The sequence below is a fragment of the Cryphonectria parasitica genome (assembly GCF_011745365.1).
Source record: "Cryphonectria parasitica EP155 unplaced genomic scaffold M406scaffold_4, whole genome shotgun sequence".
Lineage (NCBI taxonomy): Eukaryota > Fungi > Ascomycota > Sordariomycetes > Diaporthales > Cryphonectriaceae > Cryphonectria > Cryphonectria parasitica.
Window position 1 is genome coordinate 346,460 of NW_024468912.1, and position 23,147 is coordinate 369,606.

At 52.0% G+C, this 23,147-nt stretch overlaps 6 protein-coding genes across 6 annotated transcripts; 3 read left to right on the top strand and 3 right to left on the bottom strand.

Annotated features, from left to right (window-relative positions):
* Positions 1-184: 184 nt before the first annotated feature.
* On the bottom strand, positions 185-1,747 carry M406DRAFT_256487 (argininosuccinate lyase; the record flags this gene model as incomplete). Its single annotated transcript, XM_040917105.1, has 2 exons — positions 185-1,530; positions 1,696-1,747. The coding sequence occupies 2 exons, from the start codon at positions 1,745-1,747 to the stop codon at positions 185-187; spliced, it is 1,398 nt and encodes a 465-aa protein (XP_040776302.1).
* A 1,266-nt stretch (positions 1,748-3,013) lies between these two features.
* On the top strand, positions 3,014-3,843 carry M406DRAFT_60110 (family 3 carbohydrate esterase; the record flags this gene model as incomplete). The annotated part of the gene is made up of 3 exons (XM_040924670.1): positions 3,014-3,110; positions 3,154-3,515; positions 3,592-3,843. 3 exons carry the CDS (start codon positions 3,014-3,016, stop codon positions 3,841-3,843), a joined length of 711 nt encoding a protein of 236 aa, XP_040776303.1.
* Positions 3,844-5,036: 1,193 nt separating this feature from the next.
* M406DRAFT_350954 (uncharacterized protein) lies at positions 5,037-5,764 on the top strand (the record flags this gene model as incomplete). Its single annotated transcript, XM_040922588.1, has 2 exons — positions 5,037-5,282; positions 5,372-5,764. Exons 1-2 carry the CDS (start codon positions 5,232-5,234, stop codon positions 5,762-5,764), a joined length of 444 nt encoding a protein of 147 aa, XP_040776304.1. The 5' UTR covers positions 5,037-5,231.
* A 1,060-nt stretch (positions 5,765-6,824) lies between these two features.
* M406DRAFT_321901 (uncharacterized protein) lies at positions 6,825-7,501 on the top strand. The gene has a single exon (XM_040919569.1). It carries the CDS (start codon positions 7,077-7,079, stop codon positions 7,302-7,304), a length of 228 nt encoding a protein of 75 aa, XP_040776305.1. The 5' UTR covers positions 6,825-7,076; the 3' UTR covers positions 7,305-7,501.
* A 5,099-nt stretch (positions 7,502-12,600) lies between these two features.
* Positions 12,601-13,848, bottom strand: M406DRAFT_37646 (uncharacterized protein; the record flags this gene model as incomplete). The annotated part of the gene is made up of 2 exons (XM_040924034.1): positions 12,601-13,452; positions 13,516-13,848. 2 exons carry the CDS (start codon positions 13,846-13,848, stop codon positions 12,601-12,603), a joined length of 1,185 nt encoding a protein of 394 aa, XP_040776306.1.
* Positions 13,849-19,171: 5,323 nt separating this feature from the next.
* On the bottom strand, positions 19,172-20,481 carry M406DRAFT_355885 (uncharacterized protein). Its single transcript, XM_040923290.1, has 2 exons — positions 20,317-20,481; positions 19,172-20,134 (listed from the first exon to the last, which is right to left on the bottom strand). The coding sequence occupies exons 1-2, from the start codon at positions 20,358-20,360 to the stop codon at positions 19,675-19,677; spliced, it is 504 nt and encodes a 167-aa protein (XP_040776307.1). The 5' UTR covers positions 20,361-20,481; the 3' UTR covers positions 19,172-19,674.
* Between the last annotated feature and the right edge of the window lie 2,666 nt (positions 20,482-23,147).

The window sequence follows — 23,147 nt, forward strand, 5'->3', positions numbered from 1 at the left end:
ACTGTCTCTCCCTGGGATCTGCTTCCTTTTTGTTTTGCCGTCTACTCATCTCCTTGGACTATTGACCCAGATCGGGCCAGAGCTTTGCCCTAGGCATTCTTCCCCTTGCACCTGGAAAGTCATCACTATGGAACTGATGCCCCAGCTTCACTTTATACTACCGTATCTGATAGAGACTAAGAACTTATGCAATCATACCGTTGAGTACCTTGACTTGCTCCAACACGCACGCCTTGCTGGTGCCTCCCTTGGCTGACCGCATCTCCACGCTCTTCTCGTAGTCAAATGTCTCCTTGATGTCCTCATCAAACCTCTCGTCCACGCCTTTCATTTGCTCGTAGGTCAACTCGTTCATGGGCGTACCAGTCTTCTCAGACAGGGCGACCACCCGCCCGGAGATGTGATGTGTCTCTCGGAATGGCACACCCTTGCGCACCAGATAGTCTGCTACATCGGTTGCGAGCATGAAGGGGTCAAGCGCCGCCTTCATCTTCTCGGGCTGTGTATCCAGTGTAGACAGCACCCCCTCGGCGATTTGGATGCTGTCGCCCACCGTCTTGACGTGGTCCAGCATGGGCTCTACCGACTCCTGCAGATCCTTGTTGTAGGTGCTGGGCAGACCCTTCAGGGTCATCATGAAGCCTGCCATGTGGCCAAACGCACGGCCGCTCTTGCCGCGCAGCAGCTCGAGGCTGTCCGGGTTCTTCTTCTGCGGCATGAGCGAGCTGCCTGTCGAGTAGGCATCTGCCAGCCGCACAAAGCCAAACTCGGCGCTGGAGTAGATGATCAGGTCCTCGGCCCACCGACTAATGTGCTGCATAAGAAAGCTACCCCACTGCAGGGTCTCGAGGACAAAGTCGCGGTCGGCGACAGCGCCCATCGAGTTCCACAGGAGCTGATCGAAGCCCAGCTCTTTCGACATCATCTCCCTGTCGATGCCAAAGGGGTTGCCTGCCAGCGCGCCACAGCCCAGCGGACTCCTGTTGACGCGCTTCCGGATCTCGCGCAGCCTCTCGAGGTCGTTGGCAAACGCGAAGCCATAGCTCAGCATCCAGTGGCTCCAGCGGATCGGCTGGGCGCGCTGCAGATGCGTGTATCCTGGCATGACGTAGTCCACTTCCATCTCCGCCCTCCTCGCGACAACCTTGAGGAAGCTGACTAGGTAGTCCTCCAGCTTGTCCAGCTCGTCCCGCAGCCACAGGCGCATGTCGGTAGCAATCTGCTCGTTACGACTCCGGCCGGTATGCAGCTTGCCCGCGATATCCTTGCCGATAATCTCGCCTAGCCGGCGCTCGTTGGCGGTGTGAATGTCCTCGTCTGCGCCGGGGATGCTCTTGAAGGTGCCATTCTCCCACTCCTGCTCGACCTGCAGCAAGCCGGCCTCGATCTTCTCAAACTCGGCCTGGGTGAGGCGGCCAGCTTTCGTGTTGGCGCGGGCAAAAGCTATAGAACCCAGGATATCCTGCTTATGGAGGACATTGTCGAAGGATAGAGACTCGTTGTACTGCTCCATAAGAGGGTCGAGGCCGCCTAGACAGGGGGAAAAAAGGATATACGGGTCAGCGTTGGAGCTGCGAGGAGCCTGGATTGTTTGGAGCAAGACGTGGTTCGAAAGGGTCAATTGGGCGTCCATGAGTGCCCATAGTGCTCATTATCCTCCTTAATCGTCTGAGGAGTGGAAGAGAATGAACTAACCAGTGAAGCGGCCTCCCCAGAGCATATTGTCCTTCTTGCCGGTCGAAGCCATCGTGTCGTCACTCTTCCTGTCTTCTCACGCTGTACAGGGCTCCGTCAGAAGCAATTGGTGGAGGTTTCGTTTGGGGAAGTAAAAATGGCGGACAGGTTGTTGGCCCCTGGTGGAATAGCAATCGATTGATGCGTAGAAATTGGTCAGAAGATCACTTCTGACTGTCCAGTTACTGCGAAGATGAAAGCTTGACTCATAGTCTAAGTCCTGTGAGGGCGGAAAAAACGAAGAACTTCTGAGCATCCCTGTTCACTGACAGAACGATAAGACGATAAGGATCCCTGCATGGAGCTACCCCTGCACTGCACTGTACTAGGCGTCTACCATAGGACCACAGCACCTAGCACACTAAAGTCGTTGGATGGGCGCTGTGAATGTTTACATTACAACACCTGTTGTGGAATCACTAAGTACCATAGTAGCTGGTACGTCCGGCCTCCGGAGCTTGGGTCCTAACTCATCACTTGTATTTTATGTACACTGGGCCAAGGAATAATCCTATGGATATATGCTGCACCTCAATCTTGGAGTCGAGACACACGTTTAAGTTGAAATGGTTGAGCAATAAACTCATGTCAGCGCGAGGGATTGGTTTGTCTCTCCAAAGGCCTGGCGCACTCCTCATATTTTCCTGGCTCGGACCTGGCTAATGCTGGAAATAAGTATCGCATTTACAGTTCCGTCGAACAACAACATGTCATCTGAAATCCGAGGTGCTCTTTAAGTATTTGAAATGTCCTCGAAAGGCTGCTTTGCTAACGAAGATACACGATATACGCCCACCGCTCCGCAATTAATTCGATACGACGATATTGATTCGTCCTACACCCGTACCATTCCTCACAATCTGTCTCCTGTGCAGCAGACCCCGTTCCTTTCGTCCGTACTCGTTATTGCGGCACGAGTTGCGCCGTTGGTCGAGGCACCGAGCGGGGGCCTATTCGAGTGGTATTCACTATTACTTGGAGATCTTACTCTCTTCCTCTGCTAAACGAATACGAGAGCTCTTGTCCCTGTCTCCTCAACAGCCTGTCATGCCGCACAACTGGTCGTTTCGATGCAGACTGTTACACGTAATATAAGCCAGTTTAGGCTGTTGGCGGCGTATTTACAATAAGCCCGAACACCACCCTCCATGAGAACATAGCTTAAGATGTAATAGTATAAGAAGGTTGCCAAGACAGAACTGTAAAGCGCAACACATACCATGTTGATGTTGTGATCTGCATCCTCTATTACTTTGTCCATTAAAAATAACATCTCAAAATGTTTTGCAAGGCTCTGGTGTTAGCCGTTAGCTTAGGGAGGGCAGTTGTGGCTCAAGGAGGATCACTCAAAATCAGTACGCCGACGATGAAGATGCGTAAAGGAGAAGACAGAAAGGTTCCGGCTGACAAGATCTGTAGTGCCCCTAGGCGACAGCATCACCGAGATCACCTGCTGGCGCGCCAAATTGTGGGATCTCCTCGCCGACGCGAACGTCACCTCTGACATCCAGTTCGTCGGCTCCATGACCGACAATCCACAGAACTGCACCGCCGTCCACACAGACTGGGATCACCACCACGAGGGCCACTCCGGCTACCTGGCCATTGATATTGCCAACTCAGACCTCACGGGCTGGCTCGCCGCCGCGGAGCCGGATGTGGTCATGTTCATGCTGGGCACGAATGATGTCTTCCAGGGCCATGCTACGACGGATATCATCGCGGCGTATACGAAGATGGTTGGCGAGATGCGGGCGAGCAACCCTAATATGAAAATCATTGTGAGTCTCCTGTTCAGGGTGAAGTGAAAGTTTAGTCACAATTTCTTCCTTCTGACAAAATGTTTTCTCCTCATAGGTCGATACGGTCATCTCATCCCCCTATGAGCAGTCTGGGATTACTGCCCTTAACAATGCAATTCCAGCTTGGGCTCAGGGGGCAAATACGACGGCTTCTCCCATTTACATTGCCGACATTGCTGCTGTCTTCCCAGCCGGTAACACAGACCTGAGAGATGGTGTCCATCCTAACGACGCAGGCGACACTGTGATTGCCAACGTACTGGCGCCTCTGTTGACTTGGGTCATACAGTCAAGCACTGCGAGTTGATTTGGTTTTGCGTCGGATAGGCAGCATGCTGGGCTCAGGGTCGAGGAGGTGACTGAAGTTTGATGAAGCATGATGAACGAAGGAAAGAGAGGATAATCTTTTCCAGAATCTATTAAAGGAAAAGAAGTAGACGGCAAACCTCGAGATCTTTCTCAGACTGCGATGATGACTCCCTTAGTTTGCAAAAGTCAGATACTCGGGGCTTCTGAGATGGCGCAATGGGTACCTCTTTTGCATCTCAAGGGAAAGAAGAGAGCAAATCAAGAAGCAGGACATCACAACTCATCTCCTCCATGCTTCTGGCCAAGACTTCGGACTATCAGTCAACCGTGATTTCGAGACATACACTGCCACCCAGAAGGCTCCAACATGGTTATCCCACTAGCATTGTCTTGACACCGATCTTTGATATGATTTGAGACCAAGTAAATTGGGATCGACGATCTCTGTGATAACAACGTAGCACTGCAAAGCCTTGGTGATATGCCAAGACTCCATGTGTGCAAGTAGTTATCATCAAAGCCTCTTCGAGCCCTTCGTTGTCCCTTCTCTTGGTCCATTGGTGTGTCTATTGTGCTAAAAAGAATGTCAAGAGCACACGGTGTATCTGTTTATAATCAGAACCCACTGATGAAAATAAAATTTATTAGCAAACATGCGACTCTATATATAACCCAACTAATTCATTCCGTTCTCCTTGTCTTTTCAACTCATCTCACAACATGGGCAGCTTGCGCGCATCGAGAATGTTGACAACATCCTGATAATGGGACTTGGCAGACCTTGGCCGATCGCGGGTTTTCAACCAGGAGACACGGCTGTGACAATCCCGAGAATGTCGTGACACAGGTGGGCCCCCGTCCGCTGATCTCATGGCCTTCAAATCACTCAGCACACACTTTGAAGTTCCCACATTATCTCAGATAAGGAAAATGGCTCGGCCAGTCTTCTCTGGGGCCATGACAGCTCGGGTTCAGTATGATACAGTTTAAGCAGGATCGGCTCCTAGGAAAGCTGGAGCAGAACGCGTCGGTGAAGTTGAAAGCGCGACAGTTATCACATTGTAAACTGCGAGGTCGGATTTGCAGACCCGCAAAATTGACTTGGACGATCTCCCTATCTCTATCTCTTGCAAATGTTCCAGCCACCTGGAGAGTGGGACAGCTCATAGGGGAAATGGTGAGAGCAGACTTGGGACGAATATCTAGCGGTTAAATAGCAGCAATTCCAGTACCAGTGATATTCTCTGCGAAGCACATCAAGGACCTTCGACCACCTCAGTGAAAACCATACACATCAACCAGCTTGGACCAATTCGATCATTACCGCCATACATTCTTTCTATCCATATTGCACTGCGAGCAGCTGCAAAACACGTGTTTATCAGGATGCGTTTCTCCTACGCCATCGTTGCCCTCGTTAGCTTGGCCACTGCCTTGGTGAGATATTCTATACAGATCCTTTCCCGTCTAAGATTGTGTGCCGGTGGAGATTACATGCGACTGACTTTCTCCCTCTCATACCTCAGCCTACACAAGGTCCCATCGAGGACAGAAGCCCTTGCTCACCGGATGAATGTTACCAAAACGTCCGCACAGTAGTCTTCGAGGAGCGCACGAACAAGCGCAATCAGACCGTGAGAGCAGTGGCCACAAGTGGTCCTAGGCGGTCGCTTAACTTGGTCGAAGTCGACACTCGGGATGTTGAGGACAAGGACGTCCAGAAGCGGGTTGACCCGTACCCCCAAATCGATGTCCAGGTTCGCGGACAGGCTCGCGGATTGGGATACGAGCAGCGCAGAAACACAAGCGCAAGGGCCGTAGACACGATGGATCACGCCTCGAAGCAGTCCAGAAACTTGTTCAGGACCGAACGTCTCCAGGAGCGTGGCGATGGTCTCCAGGTCGAGGAGAGCGCTTGAGAGGGAAAAAACCAGACCACAGGCGCAAGAGCGGCCATACGACGTCGAGGAGCGCGGTCTCCAAGATAAAATGTCTCACTGCTGAGCAACCGCTCTCGGGAGGGAGGCTCTGTATGATCGATTTAGCAACGACACAATGTGCTCATATAAGTTCACGGGAAATGCAGGCCTAGCTGGCCACCATCTCAAGGTGTTGAGCACTTTCGAAAAGGACTCTGGTCCTGGGGCCAATCAGTGAGGAAGGTTGTTCAACAAAGGCCGTCAAATTGATCCAAAAAGTGAACTGATTATGATCAAAATCATGCATATGGTTACATACTATGGTAGTCCCAAAGAGTGGCTTGATGGTGATGATATCCAGAGCGATTAAGATATCGTATCATACCCTCCAAACGCGTTGTTGACCGGCCGCTATGTCACTATGCATGACCGACAGGGATCCAGGCCTGAGGCTGACGAGTGAGACAGGACCAAAGGATAGAGTTAGCGCTAGGCAGATTCAAATTCCCCTACAGGCTGCTTTTGTACAGTTGGCAACCACACTCGGCACCACTAACCACGGGTTGTTGCTCCGGGACGACGACGTCATCGCTTGGCCCAGATATGATGTCGTCCGTCAGCAGGTCAGGTTGTCCATAGGAAACACTCAACCCGGTGGTTGATTTTTTGGGGGGGTTTTTCAAAAGTTTTCTTCCTCAAGCAAAAGGCAAACAAATGATCAAAAGAAGACGCAAGCACACAAAGTCACAAATTCATCTCTTGTACCTTGTGCACGCCGATCCACTAGTTCCATATTGTTTCCGCCTTGTCCATCAAAAATCGAGCTAGTGATGCCGTGACAAGTTCACTGTCCAACACTATTCGATTCCACTATTCCCCATTATGAAGCCTGCCCGAAGCGACCGCGGTGATGGTGAGGGTAGCCGCTCAAGGAGGAAGTCTCGGCACCACAGGGATGACTCTATTCGTGATGACTCGTCTGTTGATAGCGGCTACTATGGCTCTTCAGCATCACCAGTCTCGCCACGAGCTCCGCAGAAACACGTCTCGAGAGATCACCAGCATCTAACATCTCCGAAGCACGACCGTCACCGAGGCTGGTCTAAACATGATGCCAGTAGGGAGAGGAGTGACGACGACTGGGATGACGCCGGCAGTGAATCGGACTACGACCCAAAAGCAAAATACTATGATCCCGTCGACGATGACGTCTATCGAGAGATCTCTTTCCGGGCCCGAGAGACGCCAGATCAAACACTACTAGGCGAGAGCATCGAGAAGAGACGGGAGGGCGAAGGTGAAAGGGAACATCATGCCAGACGGCGACGTCGAAGTGGCCACGAACGGCGAGACTCCACATCCCATCGCCGCCGCTCAGTATCCTCCAACGAGAGTGACATATCCCGCGACCTGCACAGACATTCGGATCGCTCTCCACGGCAATCTTCTCATCGATCCTCCGACCTGTCTCGGCCTCGACCAGACTCTCATCGTCGTCCACTCTCCCCAATACCGTCCGAACAGTCTGAGGGCTGGCTGACTTCCTCGAAACGGGCGGTGGGACCTCGGAACCGAAGTCGCTCCCTTATTGACCGCCACAAGAGGGATTCGAGCAACGACTCATTCTCAGATATATCAAACCTTGGATCCACAGACCCGCAAGAGAAGGACCTCAACCCAAAATCACGAACATCTCCAGAAAGGCCCCCAAGGTCACGCACTCGAGACGGACACGGTCGCGAGAGGAGCCTACAGGACAACAAATCCGGGTCGTCTTCATACAAGGGGGCTGCAGACATGGATGATGCGTGGTACAAGACTTTCAAGGACAGAATCACGAAAGGCGTGGATATGAACCAGGTGAAGAAAGTCGGGCTTGACGCTGCCGCCGTCGCCGCGGTCAAGGTGGCGGTCGGTACGCAGCTGCCCTGGAAGCAGCGCATACCCAAGACCATCGCTGTCGGCCTTGCTGCAGCAGTGACGGACTTTCTGATCTCCAAGACATCCTTCAAACCTAAAGGAATGGTCGGCACAATGTATGCCAGACAGCTTGTGGAGATTGCCTTGGCCAACTTGGTCATAAATCCGGTTAGCAGCAAGGTCACCGGTGTGGCACAGAAGGCCAATGGCAAGGCAGGTGCTGGGAGGAGAAGATGAATACGGTGCCGAAGTCAAGACTTGCGATGATTTGACATTAAGCCACTCCTTTTGTGTGTACCTAAAGTTTGAGCCGGGTTTTGACATAGTTACTCGAATGCGCCAGACTGCAAGCGTTATGATATTGAAAAATACAATTCCTATGAGCTTGGCAACCTGAGCCCAGACCTTGGGCACAACTGCATGGTTAAGACCTGTGACTATAGCCCTACGATGAACCTGACATGATTTTTTTGAGGACCAATTTGCTTTCTTTTCATCAAGGTCGTGTTGCTGATTTCATCGAGTCATTAACACAGGATGATATCAAGAAGTAGCTCTCATATGAGGTCGTCTTCCACTTGACATGGCCACAGTCTACTTACTGGAAGTTTAAAATACAAAAGTGCCCGAATAAACATATCTGTCTTCAAACCTGCATAATCTAATGATAAGAAGAGAAATGGATACCGGTTACGAGAAACTGGACTCTATTTGCTCACTATTGATCACAATTCCGCGGAAAATTTGAAGCTTCCATCGCATGATTACTTGACACATTAAGACGAATTACGACGATATTATATACATATCCTCTGTTCCTAGACCATGATATTGACAAAACATGATCTCAATCATGTTTCACTGTGCTTAGCCTTCTCTTTCAAACGCAGCCATCAAGGCCTGGCAGCCGTGATCAGGTACTCGTTCGCATTGTTTGGAGTGCAACAATCAAGAAACACCCTCTCCCCATCTTCAGCCTCCTTCCTTGCTATTCACTGCAGCATGTTCTCTTTTTGTGACTGTTGTTGAAGCAAAGCTTGGATGGTCTTCAAGACTGATGTTTTCCGTGATAAATTGTCGCAGATACCTCGCTGCAGACAATGTGGAAAGGGTGTCTCTGATGATCTCAAAATCATCTCACTTCAATTGTGTCTTAGTCCGTTTCTTCTTCTGTAAGCATATGAAGACAGGAGCTTAGTTTATAGTATCTGTCTATCCTCCCCCTCATTACACTATAGACTAACCAACGCACAATTTCACTTTGACAGCTTCCTTTTGCTGTTGCTCCAGGAGGAAACCGAAGAGGTGTCAGGCATATTACTCTTACTCTGGCTGAGTATGTCAATTTGGGCCTGATCGAAGGCAATACGACATCAAGTGAATGACAACTAGGCCAATTTCGGTATCTGCAACTCTGTATGGACGAGGCAGTAGATATTCAAACCTGTTATGGTCTCTCAACATCTATTCAGACGCTAGATTCAGGAGGAGACAGAATGAAACGCGTCTAATTCTTCCGTGGTTTCTCTCTCTCTCCCTTTTCCCTGTGTTTCTGTTGCAAATATGAATCAAGGCAACAGCAAAGCTCGATTCTGTTGTGTTGAAATACCCGCAGAGTCTTCCGGATGACACGGCCGAGTGTCCAAATCTACTCGGCTGGCCACTCTACTGCCAGATATCCATGGCATCGAAGTAGAGCGCTCTAAATTATATGCATACATAGAGCAGTGTCCTTTAGGATGCTTGTGAGGTGGCTTCTATGCCAACTCTCTCCTTTCCTCCTGAACTACAGTCTATGTGCTACTTAGATGAGCAAACGGAATATTTGACAAGAACTTGACTTCTCAGCCATGCCTCTTCTTGTTTCCACTGACCTCTCCTCCAAGCCCAACATACGGGCAAAATACGCACTAGGTAAGAAGTCCCAGCAGCCTGCTACCCCATCCACACATAGGAATGATGCATGCATGATCTCTGCCAACTGGCGATCCTAAACATAATTACATCTGCAGATGCATCAGACAACACTTTCTCCCCCGACCACATCACACGCATGATGATATCGGCCGAGTTGATCCTTGTCAGCGCCATAGCACCAACAGCTGCAGGCAAGGACGTGGACATTCACCAAGCCTCAGGACTGCACCATTGCAGCCGGGGGAACATCCCTCCTCCTCCCTTGGCCACCGCGGGGCGGGGGAAAAGAGGGTTGTACAAGACACAACGGCTCGTCGCATGATGAGGCCCCCAATCCGGCAGATTCTGATTTCAAATACTTTACTCATCTCCCTATTTCTCCCCCCTCTCCCCCTCCATGACATGCACTTGCTGGGATACAGCAAGCATATGCATATGTTGGTCATACAGCAGATGCGTTGTCGGGCACATCCGGTGTACAAAAGCCCTAGCAGGGGGAGAGAGAGGGAGGGGGGGGTAAGGTACGGGTGTACACAAGACAAGTGACACGCATGTGAGCCAACGGCAGCTGGATCACTGGCCTAAATCGTGCAAAGACAGGGGCCTAATTGTCTTGCTTGCTTGCTTGCTTGCTTGCTGGGAGGAGGGCCCCAACTTGATGCACACTGACCCTTTCACATCACACAAGCAACAAGCCTAAAAGGGCTACAAAAAGTCTCAGAAAGACGTCCGAGGGATTTTCTTACTCAGACGGCGTTAATGCGTCTCGTACACACAACCAGTCGGAGGCCTTCCCCAAGACTCGACTTTCTTTTTCCACACCTTGTTGCCCCTTTCCATCTTTTGCTTCTCGTTTTCGCAGTTCCAAATCCTTCGCTAGAAGTGGTGAAAGGAGGATTGTCATAGACCATCTGATGTCACTTATGAGGCCCAAGCGTTCTTTTTCTGGATTGAAACCTCGCCTCCCTTTCTCTGTCTTCCTTCAGGCCTTAGGGCTTAGGATCGGGCTTTGAAAAAGAACGAGAGGGAGTGGGGAGGGAGGTTCTTGGAAATCTGGAGGAATTACCCGAGCCCTTGTTCGATCCTCGGGAGGGATGAATAAGGAATTCCAAAGTACCTGTACCTGTCCTCCTTGTACTCATCCCCCAGAGGGGCGGGCCGAGCTCTGAGAACTGGGGGCCGAAGGATGAGCGGGCAGATCGATCCACGCAAGATAACCCCCCGATGGTTTACCAGGGCGACGTGAGATTGCAAGGTCGCTAGGTATCTAATCCACACTCTCCTCCCTCTTTCTCCCCCTCCATCACATCCCGGGTCCGAGCAGAAGCGAGGCGGGAAGCGCGAAACACTGGCCCACGCTGGGGTCTCGCCCTCGGGAGGAGAGCCCTCTCAAATCAAAGACAAGGCTGTCGCCGTCTACAGCCCCCATAGCTCATGGCTCATGGCTCAAAAGCAGACGCAGATCTGTGACACGCTGTATGTACACACTGGTGACCACATGGATGGCGCCATTGCTACAGCTGCTGACCGCCTGACCGCCTCGTCTTTCTCCTCGCATATGTCGGTTCTGTGGACAGATACCCCAAAGGATTCGTGGGGGGAGGGGGGGGGGGGAGACCGGTACATAGCAACTCGACCAGCTCCCCCGCCCCGGTCACGCTGCATGCATACATGATAAGCAATGAAATCAAGAGTACATGCACCCCTCTCTCCCACAAGGCCTGGGTGGACTAAGCGAGCATCAGTCGGCCCACGAAAGTACGACAAGAAAAGGAAAGTGGGAAAAGAAAGAAAGAAAAAAACGGTTCGCGATCTCTGTAGGAAGACTGCCCCATACAATTCAGGAATCCCAGATCTCAGAGTCTTACTTTGTGAAGTGTATAATCTCGACAGGGTGCAGACGCAGGTGGTCGGCACATAAGTTCCCTGTCCAAGAGAAGCTCGGAAAAGAGCCAGTAAGAAGACGAAGATCAGAGTGGAGCTCGTGACTACTTACCTTATGAAAGCGTCTCTGTCCCTATTATACCTCATGGGTGGAGTCGGTATTCCCTACCGAACTCAGTATAACTACTTACGAAATACAAGATAGACGCCTTTTTGGACCTTGTATCGAACTAAGTAAGGGAAAACGGACCTGATTGTGGATCCATCATCATGGCGAGAGGGGTTCACCAGCAAGGGCCGAAGGATCTGTCCCTACAGTGCGAGAAGCCGCTTGGCCAACAGCCAGCGACAAAGAGTTGAGAAACATGCAGCGTGCGGCGCAGGTGGCGTGGTCATGAACTGATGGTTTTATCATAGTAGTAGGTGTTGTATAAATTAGGTAGGCAGCAGCTGGGACGAGAGGGGCTGTCAAGGCTGTATATTAGCAACAGCTCATTAATTTAGCCCAGGTCCAGTACGGACGGTCCAGGGCTTCACATACATACTGTCGTATTGAACGGCAAGGAGACGACCTCAAGTGTCACCGAAGAGGCTCCGCCGAGTTCCTGTAAAGGCAGTGGCTATGTCGCGAAAACCCAGCGCTGGTGACTTGCCTCCCCTTGCCGGTTATATGCAACTCACCTGAGCTTCTGTCTATCACTTCCAGTGTACGCCTCATGCTTCGAAGCTGCCTCTAATGAAGAGCCTGCGATTTTTACCTCACAAAGTCAACCTCCCCCACATTTCGAGGAATACAGGGAACATTTGTACGATGATGACTGCCAAAAGGCCCGTGGTTCCCCATCGGTGCGTTGTTAAAAGTGGCATGCAGGAGTGCGGCACAGAATTTTTCACCGGGCTTGTTTTGAAAGGGCCGATAATTGTCGTCCTTTGGAAAATCTGCCGAGACAACGGAGGTAAGATCGAATCACAGCAAGAGAGTCGCTCTATCGCAGAAAGAAGAAAGGGTTGCTTGTACGGACTCATAGTCGTGAGACACGACGAGGTGGTAGTGGTGGTAGTGGTGGTGACCCGTCGGCGGTTGTGGGTACAATTTTTCCTTGTTCTCTTCTTGGTTATAGGTTCTGCTTCCCAGGCGGCATCCTGATGCCCATCGCCGCCGCTCTGGAAGCAGCAGTTTCACCTCCGCCTAGATTGGATCCTTGACTTCTGACGATAACCTCATCCACCTTACTGGCACCCAAGGAGAAGGCAGGGCACACCCATTCGCCGCAGCTACACTTGAACCCTTGCCAGGCGTACCGACCTATACTGGACCCACACTTGGGATTCGGACATACAAGCCGCCCGTCCAGGGCTCCCTCCTCGAGGACGGGTCTCATCCAGGACAGGGCTTCGATGAAGTGGTGCGGACATGGGCTTTGACCGGCTGCTGCCTTCTGATGAGGGACGATGAACTGATGCGTCGCAAGGACCCTCCTGCACTTCTTACAACGGAGGTCCTTTGCCAGTCCCCCGCCTTCAGCCTGGCCCTTGTCCTTCGGGGCCTCGGTTTCGTCCTCAAATATAATCCAGTCAGGCTTCTTGCCGATCTTGGCGCTCTCCTCGACCTCACGCTCCCATAGCCACCGCTGGTACGTGCCATGGCGCTCCACGGCGTCGTCGCTGCCCGCGGGCATGCCCATCTGTACCCACAATTCCAGCTGCTTCATGAAACCCGGGTTGGGCTCTGCGATCTCGCGCGTCTTGCGGACCCAGTCCAGTGCTGCCTGCACTGCCGTACGCGCCGTCTCCTCGTCGGGACGCTTGCTGTTGCCTGGGGTGAGGCCGTACCGGTGAGGGTATTTCCAGAGCAGGTAGGCCACGACGGCAGTGACGGATCGGGACTTGCCCATAGCGCAATGGACGAACACGGCTCCAGGCTGGGCTGGGTCGGTCTTGCTCGCCTCATCTTTTAGCGAGAGGTTCTTCATATCGGGCCCCAGAAGTGAAGGAGCCCCCTTCTTCTCCTCATCTTCTTCACCAGCGACAGCGCCCCCTTCGCCCTTGTCTGCCCCTGATGTTGACCTTGCGCCTGGCAGGATCGTGCCCCGCGGCCATGCCCCTGGTCCTCCGCTCAGACCCCTCTGGATGAACCTGACGGCACGAGGCAGGTGCACCAGGATATCCTCGTCGTCGACATCATCGACGTCCACGCTCAGGTGCACGTAGCGGTCCTCGAAGCCCTGCCAGTCCACAAAGCTGTACTTGATCATGCTGAGGACATGGGCGATCCCCTTGTCCTCCATCGATCCTGGCCGTCGCAGGGCGAAGACGCCGCCGACATACAGCTCGTCCGGGCCGTCGACGCGGTTGAGCGCCATGGCCTTCTGTTCGGTGAGCTGGAGCTGTTCGTGGTCTGGGCCCCCTTCGAATGCCGAGCGCCCGTGGCAACGGTCCGTCAGAGGGCTCGGAGGCGATGACGTCTGAGGAACGATGCCTTCGTGATCAGATGTAGCAGTCTTGGCTGCTTTCAGCTCGCGGCTGATGTCCTGAACGTTGAGCCCGGTGAGGGCCTCAAATCTTGAGCAGCACGCTGGGGACAGGCAGGTAACGTTGTCGCTGTGGTTCTCGTTGTCTCTGTCTCTGTGGGTACTGCTACTGTCGTGCGTCTCCTGGTCGCTGTCACTTGCTGTGGCGTTATCTTCTATGTCTATGCTCGTGTCTGACAGGGGCTCTGATGTTGATGTTGATATGGACAAGGAGGCTCCGTGGGCGAAGATGCGACGGCCTGACTCATCCGGAGAGGGCATAGTCTTGTTCTGGCCAGGGCCTGAGGATGGATAACGCTTTAGCCTGAGCAGATAAAGAACAGAAAATCTGTTTTATCAGAGATGAGAGATCTGATTCGTCAGCTTCCTCTGCTGGACCAGTTGCTGTCCACAATAGAAGGGCCCATAGAGGTGGAGGAGGGTCCTTGGTGCATGCGAAATGGGTCCAAGGAGGAGTTAGTTGGGTGGAGAGTGACGCTAATTTTTTTTTTTTCCTTCTCTGTATGTGATGAAGCCAGGCAGAAGGAGGGTTTTTTTTCTCTTTTCTTTTTTTGTGTTTTTTCTTTCTCTTTCGGTGATCGGTAAAAGCACCTTGTCACGTTCTTTGTGTGTGCTCAGGCCCCTAACCCTTCCACCTTCCCAAGGTTGCCAGGTAATTACTAATGGAAGGTGCTATGATTGGGTACCAAGATACTTAGTACACCAGATAAGGGTTTGTTTCACATTCCACCGGCCAAAAGATGCTAGAACAGGGAAAAGAAGGCGGGAGAGAGAGAGAGAGAACGAAGATGGAAAGTTCGAAATTGCTTGCACAAAGGCATGCCCCGCACTTTTGGCCCCCACAAACGGACCCACTGCGGGGTAGGTCTGTAGGGCTATTTTTTGCTTATGACATGGCCATTTCATAGCTTCTTAGTGTCTGCAGCATCTTAACTTGTACATACAGTGTGGTGTGTGTCATACTAGGGAACCGCTCTTGAAGTGCAGTGGGGTTCCTGTCAAACGTCACGGCAAGGCCAGGCATGATTGGGGGCCAAAGCGAATGTGCATCTTGTCCAGCCCAGCCCCAGCCCAGCCCAGCCCACAGCCCTACCAGGCCTGACCAGACAAGGCAGATGGATGAATCAGGCCTAGGATGGATAGATGGATGGATGGTAGCCCAGGTAGTGTGATGGGGCAGGGAGCGGCTAAGGCAAGCCCACGGTAGCCAAACTTGTTGGCCAGGGCTGAAGAGGAGCCAGCGAGAGGAGATGTGACTGAAGTGGATACATGTAATTAATCCATTCCCCCGAGTTGTGCACAACTTTGACAAGAAAATTATGGGATGATCATCTAGCCTAAGTAATCTGTGCATTGCCGTTGGATGACAACTCAAGGTTGGTCAGATCCAACTCCAAGTGTAACCAAGCCCCCACTCCTATTGTAATACCACTGAGTAAATATGCAAGGGCTTACTTTTCATTGTCTACTAAGTACTCAAGGCTGTGTGATGACTGTTGAGCCCAACTTTATACACCTCTGGAACTCAAAATGGCCCCCCACTACAATGCATGGAACCATCTGAGCTCTACTTCAAAGGACAAGACATAGAAAAAGGCATCATGGTACACATGCAGAAGCCCTCGATAATTATGGTGGGGGAAAAAGCAACAAAAGTATCACACATACCACTCAAGCACTCCCTTAGACACTTACTATCAAAAAGTGTACAGGTAACAATATGTCAGATGCTACCTTACCTCAAGACTAGTATTGTAACATCCTCTCTCACTTAGATCCACCTTGCTAGGAACACCATCACACACACATACTTTTACACATAAACACATCATACATATTTATTGTGCATAAATCTTGTATTTATGTTTCTTGTCTCAATTTTTGATCGCTAAGAGTGTGAAGCCCACTACTACTGTAGCTTTTCCACTTGTCAATGCCTCAATGGCTGCTCTCAGCTGTTGAGGTGACTCAATCAAGCCTAGCCAGCTGAAGGATTCCTCACGACTGAGAGGGTCTGCCCCACCTGGAGTTTGATCTATCTATGGATTACGACAGATAAAGAACGTTGGAATACTTGGATGTACCATGGTATGATTTGAGCAGTCCCCAGTTCAAGGATTTTGGAAGACTTCAGGACAGAAGGCTCGCCGTCGAGGGCAGAATGTGATGAAAACCTGGTTGCGCAACAGACATGAAAAAGCTGCCCAGATCTTTCTGCAATGCAAAAACATAAATAGCCAATCAAGCCGCTAATGCACTGTGATAATAAAAGACACTGAAGGAAGAACCCTTGGCACCGGAAAACCTTCAAATGATACTGTAGCGGGTCCACGAGGAAGACCTCAGGCACGAGAATGAACAACCAAAGCCGAGTCCACGTACACCTGGCCTCCAATGCGCTCCCCCCCCCCCCCCTTTTCAACATCGTGGCTCTTGTTTTTCCCAATCTGCTAAAAAGATTCCATGCGCCGGGACCAAGGACCCAGCCAATCGGTCTGAGATGGAGTGAATCCTTCATCTCCACGATGAGAATCCTCCCGTCTGTCTGGGCCAATCCGCTGGAAAGCCAGTCCTGGATTCCCCTCCTCCCCTCTTCTTCCACCGCCAGATAGACATAATCTCACAAGTTGGTCGAAGCCCTTTGGTCGCAGGCAGCGTCCATCACCGACAGCTTTCGAGAGTTGGTCTGAAGAGTACCAAGAACAGTGAAGGCATGGCCATGACCGTAAGGGAATGCAGTGACCAGAGCTTGTCTTATCTGCCACCTCACCGCCAGGCTAGAAAATCAGAGCAAATGGCATGATGAGAAGAGCGTACAGAGAGAATTAATCAGTGTGCTCCTCTGCTGCGCATAGCGTTGGAGGCATGAATGCACCAGCCAGTCCTGACCAGACTAGAAAATGGATGCACATCGCTGCTTGACTTCCCGGGGGCCATCTGCGAACAGGGCAAATCGGAGTCACCGAGCTACGTGCATGAAGCATTAAAGTCTGCACCGGCAATCGTCGCAACGCAAGTCGCTAGAGCTATAAGGTGATATTTTGACCCCGGTCGAGACTTGCTGTTCCATCCTCGAGCACCAGTACCGTCTACACAGGTACAAATGAGCCAGACAGCTGTACCATGGTTGGTACAAGCCGTCCCTCCCATACGTAATCTCGTTGTGAAGGATTTACTGGGTACCAGCCCTATGGGAGGATGGTGCCATCCACAAAACTGCAAGAGTTTGCGAGGCACCTTTTGGCTCTCATCACCGGCCTGGCTAGTCCAGAAGAGGCCAATGCCTATTTTGAGTGACCGACCAGACAATAGTTGCACAAGCCATATACAACCACTGTCGGCAGCCAGTGCTTTCCAGACAATCCCGTTAGGTTCCTCTCAGTCTCGAGTGGTGAGGCAGCCCTGGGATTGTTTCGCTTGGCACCAGAGAACAGATTGTAAAAACACCACTCCGTAACATTGTTTGAGCCTCTTCTCTTCTGTTTCCACGAAGTAGATATCTGGTCCGGCATCTGGAAACAAATACCGGTCAGGATGCCACATTGTTGGGACAGACAGATAAGTGCCCATCAAGAAAAGCGTCTCCACACTCCAGGCCGGACACTAGCTCCCTCTCGGTGTTGTATTCGCGCGGTGCAGCACTCTGTCTGTCTCTCCGGCCTCTTCAAGAGTCCGTCATGATTGAGTTGGCGGTAAGCGGAGCTTAATTTCCCCCCTGCTGTAGAGACATTGGCGCCGAAGAAGATCCTACGGCATAGGCCAAACGGCAAACTGCACAACAAGCTGAGAGCGCATTGTGGAGATTGGGGCAGGCTGAGGGAATTTCAACGGCACAACGTTGCACTGATGACAGCAGACCAAAGTCAAAGCAGTGCCCTCCACTTGCGTCTTGACCCCACCTCAGCGAATCGTACTATGTACACAAAGAGGGAGGAGAGGCCCACCACATCGAGCCGCAGCAAGGCGATTCGGCGCAGAGGATCAAGAGTCGTGCTGCTTGTGGTTTGGTTTGGTTTGCTTGACATGATGCGCTCGACTCGGTGAGCCTAGCCCCAAATACAACCACGTGTGAGCGACCCAAAGTGGGGGTCGCGAAAGCAAACCATAGTACCATTAGGCCGTACGGTATGTACATAGTATTATGGTGACTCAAAGGGCTGAGTGGAGGAACACAGGCCTGCTTCATTATCCTCCAAGTCTCTCCACGCGGGGTTCTCAGCTCGCGAACCTTGAACGACAGGAAGCCAGGCAAGACACAGCGGGCGGATCTTCCAGCCAGCATCATGATTTGTCGAATGGCAGGAGCTTGTACACAGTATGTAGGTGGTAGGGCTACTGGCCCACCCATCGGCAGATGGGTAGGATTGATGTCAGGTGGGTACCGCGTCTCTGTAGCATCATCACCTTGGATCTTCAGGGTTGCGACGTTAACAAGAAGATCCATCCCATGTTTCTGGACTGCTTCTGAGCGACGGCTCAGCCTTCAACGCCTCGCCTGATGATACCGATCGTGGAACTTGATCCGCAAGCGAAATCGCTAAGCGTCGACGGCTGAAGTCTTGCCGAGTTGCAGCCTTCCATAGGCGGGAGGGATTTACTATGAATGAACTTAGTTTGCTCAAGGAGAAGCTGTGACGTCTGCTAACGGGCCACCACCAGTGCGTGACTCCGCCATGTGTTGTCGAACTGGAGCTCTGGATTTTCTCTCCTGGTTGGAGCGGTCCTGCAGGGAACTGTCCATCTTGAACGTTTTGTGCGGGCCCTCGAATCCTTCAAGTTGGCAAGTTCTTCAAGGGTATTTTTGTCGGTGCGGGTCATTTCCAAGATTTTTTCATTTTTCATTTTCTGTTTTCCCCTCCTCTTTGGAGGGTGATGGGCGAGACAGGGCTGTCCATCGTCGGCAATATGAGCCTCGGCCAAATTTGTAGGCTCCAAAATATTACCCCCTTAGTATCGGCTTTGCGCTGAAGACTTTTCGGGCCTACGGCACATTACATCCTTGAGCATCATGTCGAGGCCGCTCGTTGTGATGGCATCGCCTTCCACGCCTAGAGTATCGTGCTGTCAGCGGCCAGCAGGGATTCTGAATCATTTGGTCTGCACATCGCAGCGCGAATGAGCTCCTTGACCAGAGGCCGTCCGTGGTCTCTGTAGTGGCATGGGCATAAACGTATTTGGCCGAGTTTATCTCTCTCTTTTTCTGTTTGTGTGTGTGGGGGGGCGGGGAATGAGCCCTTGATCCTCTCTCCCGACGTCGCCCGCGAGCTTTCACTTTCTTTGACTGACAGGCCCTGAGCCTAGGTCTTGCGGATCATTGTATTCGCCAGGCCATCGACAGCCCCGGCGCGGCTCATCTGCACCAGAGCAGGCTCGCTGACCTGAGCCCTATATCCCCACTTCCACTCCTTCGGATGTATTCGGACAGGTACATCTTCCTCCGGTGATTATCAACTGTTGAATGTTGCATATGTGACACTGTGGTGTCAAACTACAACCCCAGAGCAGACCAGTTTCCTTGTCTGTGCCGCGAAGTGACATCTTTCAGCTTGAGAATGAAGCCTTTTTTTGCTTTCTTTTTTCTCTCTTTCTCTCTTCTTTCTCCTTCCCATGATGACGATGATGACAATTATGTAAGGATCCCTTTCCTATAGCCTCGGCTCACCTACCCAGGAGCGGTTGTGGCAGCTCCTCCTCCATCATACACGCATTCTCCAACATGTTGGTCCATTTCCCACTGGTGCCGGCGTGGCTGTGCTTGAGATGTTGACGGAAATGGTCTGCCCTGAAGAATTTCTTGGAACTGTTGCACTCCCTGAACTTGTGGTGTTCCTGAAGATGCCGAATGCGGTCATCCCAGTCCGGGTCCGTCACAATCCGACCAAGGCCCGCAGGATTTGGGCCTGTCCGTATGAACTCTTCGCCACAGTAACCACAAGTGTCAGCCTCTCCTGGCCTCGACGTAGACTCGTGGAATGCCCTGTCGTAGCTGCTCAGCGCTGAGCACGACCACGAGTGCCGTCTCACGTGTAACGAGTTCTGATGCCGTTCTGCCTCGTTCTTGTTCTTGAAGCGGTTGCCGCAATAAGTACACTCATACTGCTTTTCTGCTTCGTGTGCACTAGAAGGGAAGGAAGGTATGGTCAGTATAGTATACGAGTATAAGAAAGAGAAAGAAAAAAGGAGAAGAAGAAAAAACAATTAAAAAGAACGTCCACCCCTGCTAGAGAATGTGGCAGTGTGACTCACGCCAATTCCTCGTAGGTGTCGAACTTCTTGGGCTTTTTGGGGCAGCAATCGCACATGTGGAAGCCTTGCATCTTGCTTATTGCAACACCCGTCCGCATCGCTGGTTCCGGCACCTTTCTTGGGCTGGCTATTATATTTCTGATATCGCTTGGTCCTCGTTGGTGAACTCCAGTCCGGGGGATGGTCGTGGACCTTGGGCTTAGATTGACAGTGTTCAATGGTGGCGGTGCAGCGAAAGGCGAGCCAGCAACTTCTGTCGGTGAGAGACCTGAGGGCGATAGGCCGATAGGCGACCTCCTGTCAAAGGACAAAGAGGATGTCATGCTCGTTGCGGTGCTCAGACAGCCAAAACTGCCACTGCGGTCTCCTGAAGAGACAGAAGATATGCTGCCGTGGGGTGGATGTACGGACAGCCGGGGCCCTGGACTACTCTTGGAGGCGTTGTCGCGGCGCCGTCGAAGGTCGCCTTGACTTGGCATCTGACGTACAACAGAGTCATCGCTGAGGAGGCTGGAGGCCCGTCGCTTGAGACTGGGCTGCTGATTCTCGTAGCTCAAACTGTTCATACGTGAGTGGCGACCATCATCGATGTGCATGTGGCGCAAACGATTCTCCTCCTCCATAGAGAAATCCATATCGTGATCGTAACTATCAGCTGGGGGAAAATCTTCAGGAAAGGCTCCCGAGTTTTGCCTCTTGCTCCTGGCATAGGGACTTCGATCAAAATCTACAGCCGACATGGGCTCGATCGGCGACCTATACTCATGAGGTCGAGTGATCTGTGCAAAGTTGGTGTTCCGCGGAGAGACGGCAGTGTTTAGAGGGGTGTCAGTGAGCCTGGACGAGTCCAAGAACAAGTTCGACTTCGATCTTGCGGGGAGCGAAAGCTCGAGCTGTGGTAAACGAGGCAACTGTTGTGTAGGGCCTTCTTGCATAGATCGCATCGAGGTGCTCAGGGCGGATCCACGAGGGGGCGATCTGTTATCCAAGGTCCGTTTTGCGTCGAGCTTCTTCAGCTGCTGGCTGTCGTAGGAATCACTCGAGCCTAGCTGATAGTGTTCGTGTACACGGCCAAATCCCCGACTGTTGTGCCTATCCCGAGCCCTACCATCTCAAGTCAGCAACACAACTCTTCATTGCTTCCTCTATATCAACGGACGAAGCATACCCAGAGGAGGCATAGCTCGACATGCTCGAGTAGCCCTCGTCTCTTAACGTCGGAGTCGCGGCATTGTCCCTACGCATATAATCAGGTATGTCCTCCTGCGCACCTCTTGACCTCCAGCTCTGGTCCAGACTGCCGTAGTTGCTCTCACTCCTCCCACCGAAGAATTTCAGGCTCTCGGTGTGGCTTTCTTTCTTGACGCGGTCATAAAAGTCGGAAAAATCTGCTTCAGGGCCGGGGACGGGGACAATTCTTGGCGGAGGGAGTGCAGGAGGAGGGCCGTCAAAAGACGGCGCATTTGGGATGCCCATAGGGCCCGACATAGATCGGTCGAAGGCAGAAGTGAAAGGGCCATGGGCACCAAAGGGCCTGTGGCCGCCGTCTTCATGTATAGATATTCTAGGAGGCCCAGCATCCCGCGGCACTGGTCGAGCACCGCGGATATCCATGGCGAATGGGCGGACGGGAGGCGGCGGCGGAGGCGGCGGCGAGGAGGAGGAGCAGAGTCTGGTTAGGTCGTCGTATCCTGGAGGCTGTCGAAACTGATTGTCACAAGTCAGGTCAGCACCGGGCAAGCAATGTTCGACCTGGCCAGGCCAGGCAGGATACGCTGAACTGAGCCCATGGCGCTGGGCCGGAGCAAGGCGACCCACAGCATCAGATGTCGAGATATCCTCCAAATTTAAGAAAGAGCAAAAGACCAGGCGGGCCCGTCTTCTCTTCCAACCCTTCTCGATAAATTAACAATCAGGACGAGGCGATTGAGACCTATGTGCTGCAATGCATTTGGTGTCTTGGCCTTACTCCGTAAAACTAGGACCGAGACTCATTTATTTGTACATCCAGTATGGTCCCGAAAGGTGCACTACCGTTGTTCCTCGATACAAACAATAACGCTGATGCTGGATGCGCCGTGGGTCGAGCAAGCTGGCCGACTTGACGTTGGGGCGAAGGGGATATGAAACAATGCAGTTATATAAGGGGAGAGGTCAGAGTTATGAGAAATAGAGGCTCAAATGGACATCCAAGGGTGGCCTAGGCGCAGAGAGGGACAAGAAATGAGAGAATTGAAGGTCATAATAATCATGTCGAGGTGAGGAGGCAGGAGACTGTTTATGTCGAATCGAGTCTTTTTCTGTCCGAGTCCCAGGTTAAGTTGCAGCGCGCTCCCAGTGCAGGTGCGGTACGGTCTAGTGACAGACAGGGCCAGTCTACTTACTGAGGGGACAGGTACACTGGTCAGTGCGCTGGGCCATGGTAGTACGGTGCGCTTAGTATAGTGGGTAGGTCTGGAGGCAGGCACCCCCTCTCCCACCCCCCCCCAGACACCGATATCCCATAAGGCGTAGATACTGCTACATTGGGCTAGCTGTCTTTATTTATCTATTTATTTCACTTTCTTTTTTCTTATATCACTCGGCATCTTTACCAGGAAGAAACATGGGGTCTGTAGGCCATGTAGGCCATGTGGGCCTTGTCAAGGCTAGACTGGAGCCCTGAAGCCTGTCATTTTTAGCGGTGCGGTTCAGACTGTACTATGTATGCGCGGGAGCAGGGATATAAGTAGTTTTTTGGACGGACCGGGAGGTATGAGGTAGGGGTAGGGAGGGGCCAATGACCCTGGTCATAACCGACTGTTCTTCCACAGCCTGGCAGTACCCGAGTACCTCTGACGATGGTATCGGTACCAGGCACCGTGGGACACTTGGGCTGAACCAGA

What these genes read in the sequence shown, in the direction of transcription:
- M406DRAFT_355885 (XM_040923290.1), bottom strand. Translation starts at nt 20,360, where the DNA reads ATGCGGACGGGTGTTGCAATAAGCAAGATGCAAGGCTTCCACAT. An exon ending in AAGATGCAAGGCTTCCACAT is followed by an intron (nt 20,135 to 20,316) that starts GTGCGATTGCTG and finishes CTTCCCTTCTAG; the next exon opens with TGCACACGAAGCAGAAAAGC.
- M406DRAFT_321901 (XM_040919569.1), top strand. Translation starts at nt 7,077, where the DNA reads ATGCCAGACGGCGACGTCGAAGTGGCCACGAACGGCGAGACTCCACAT.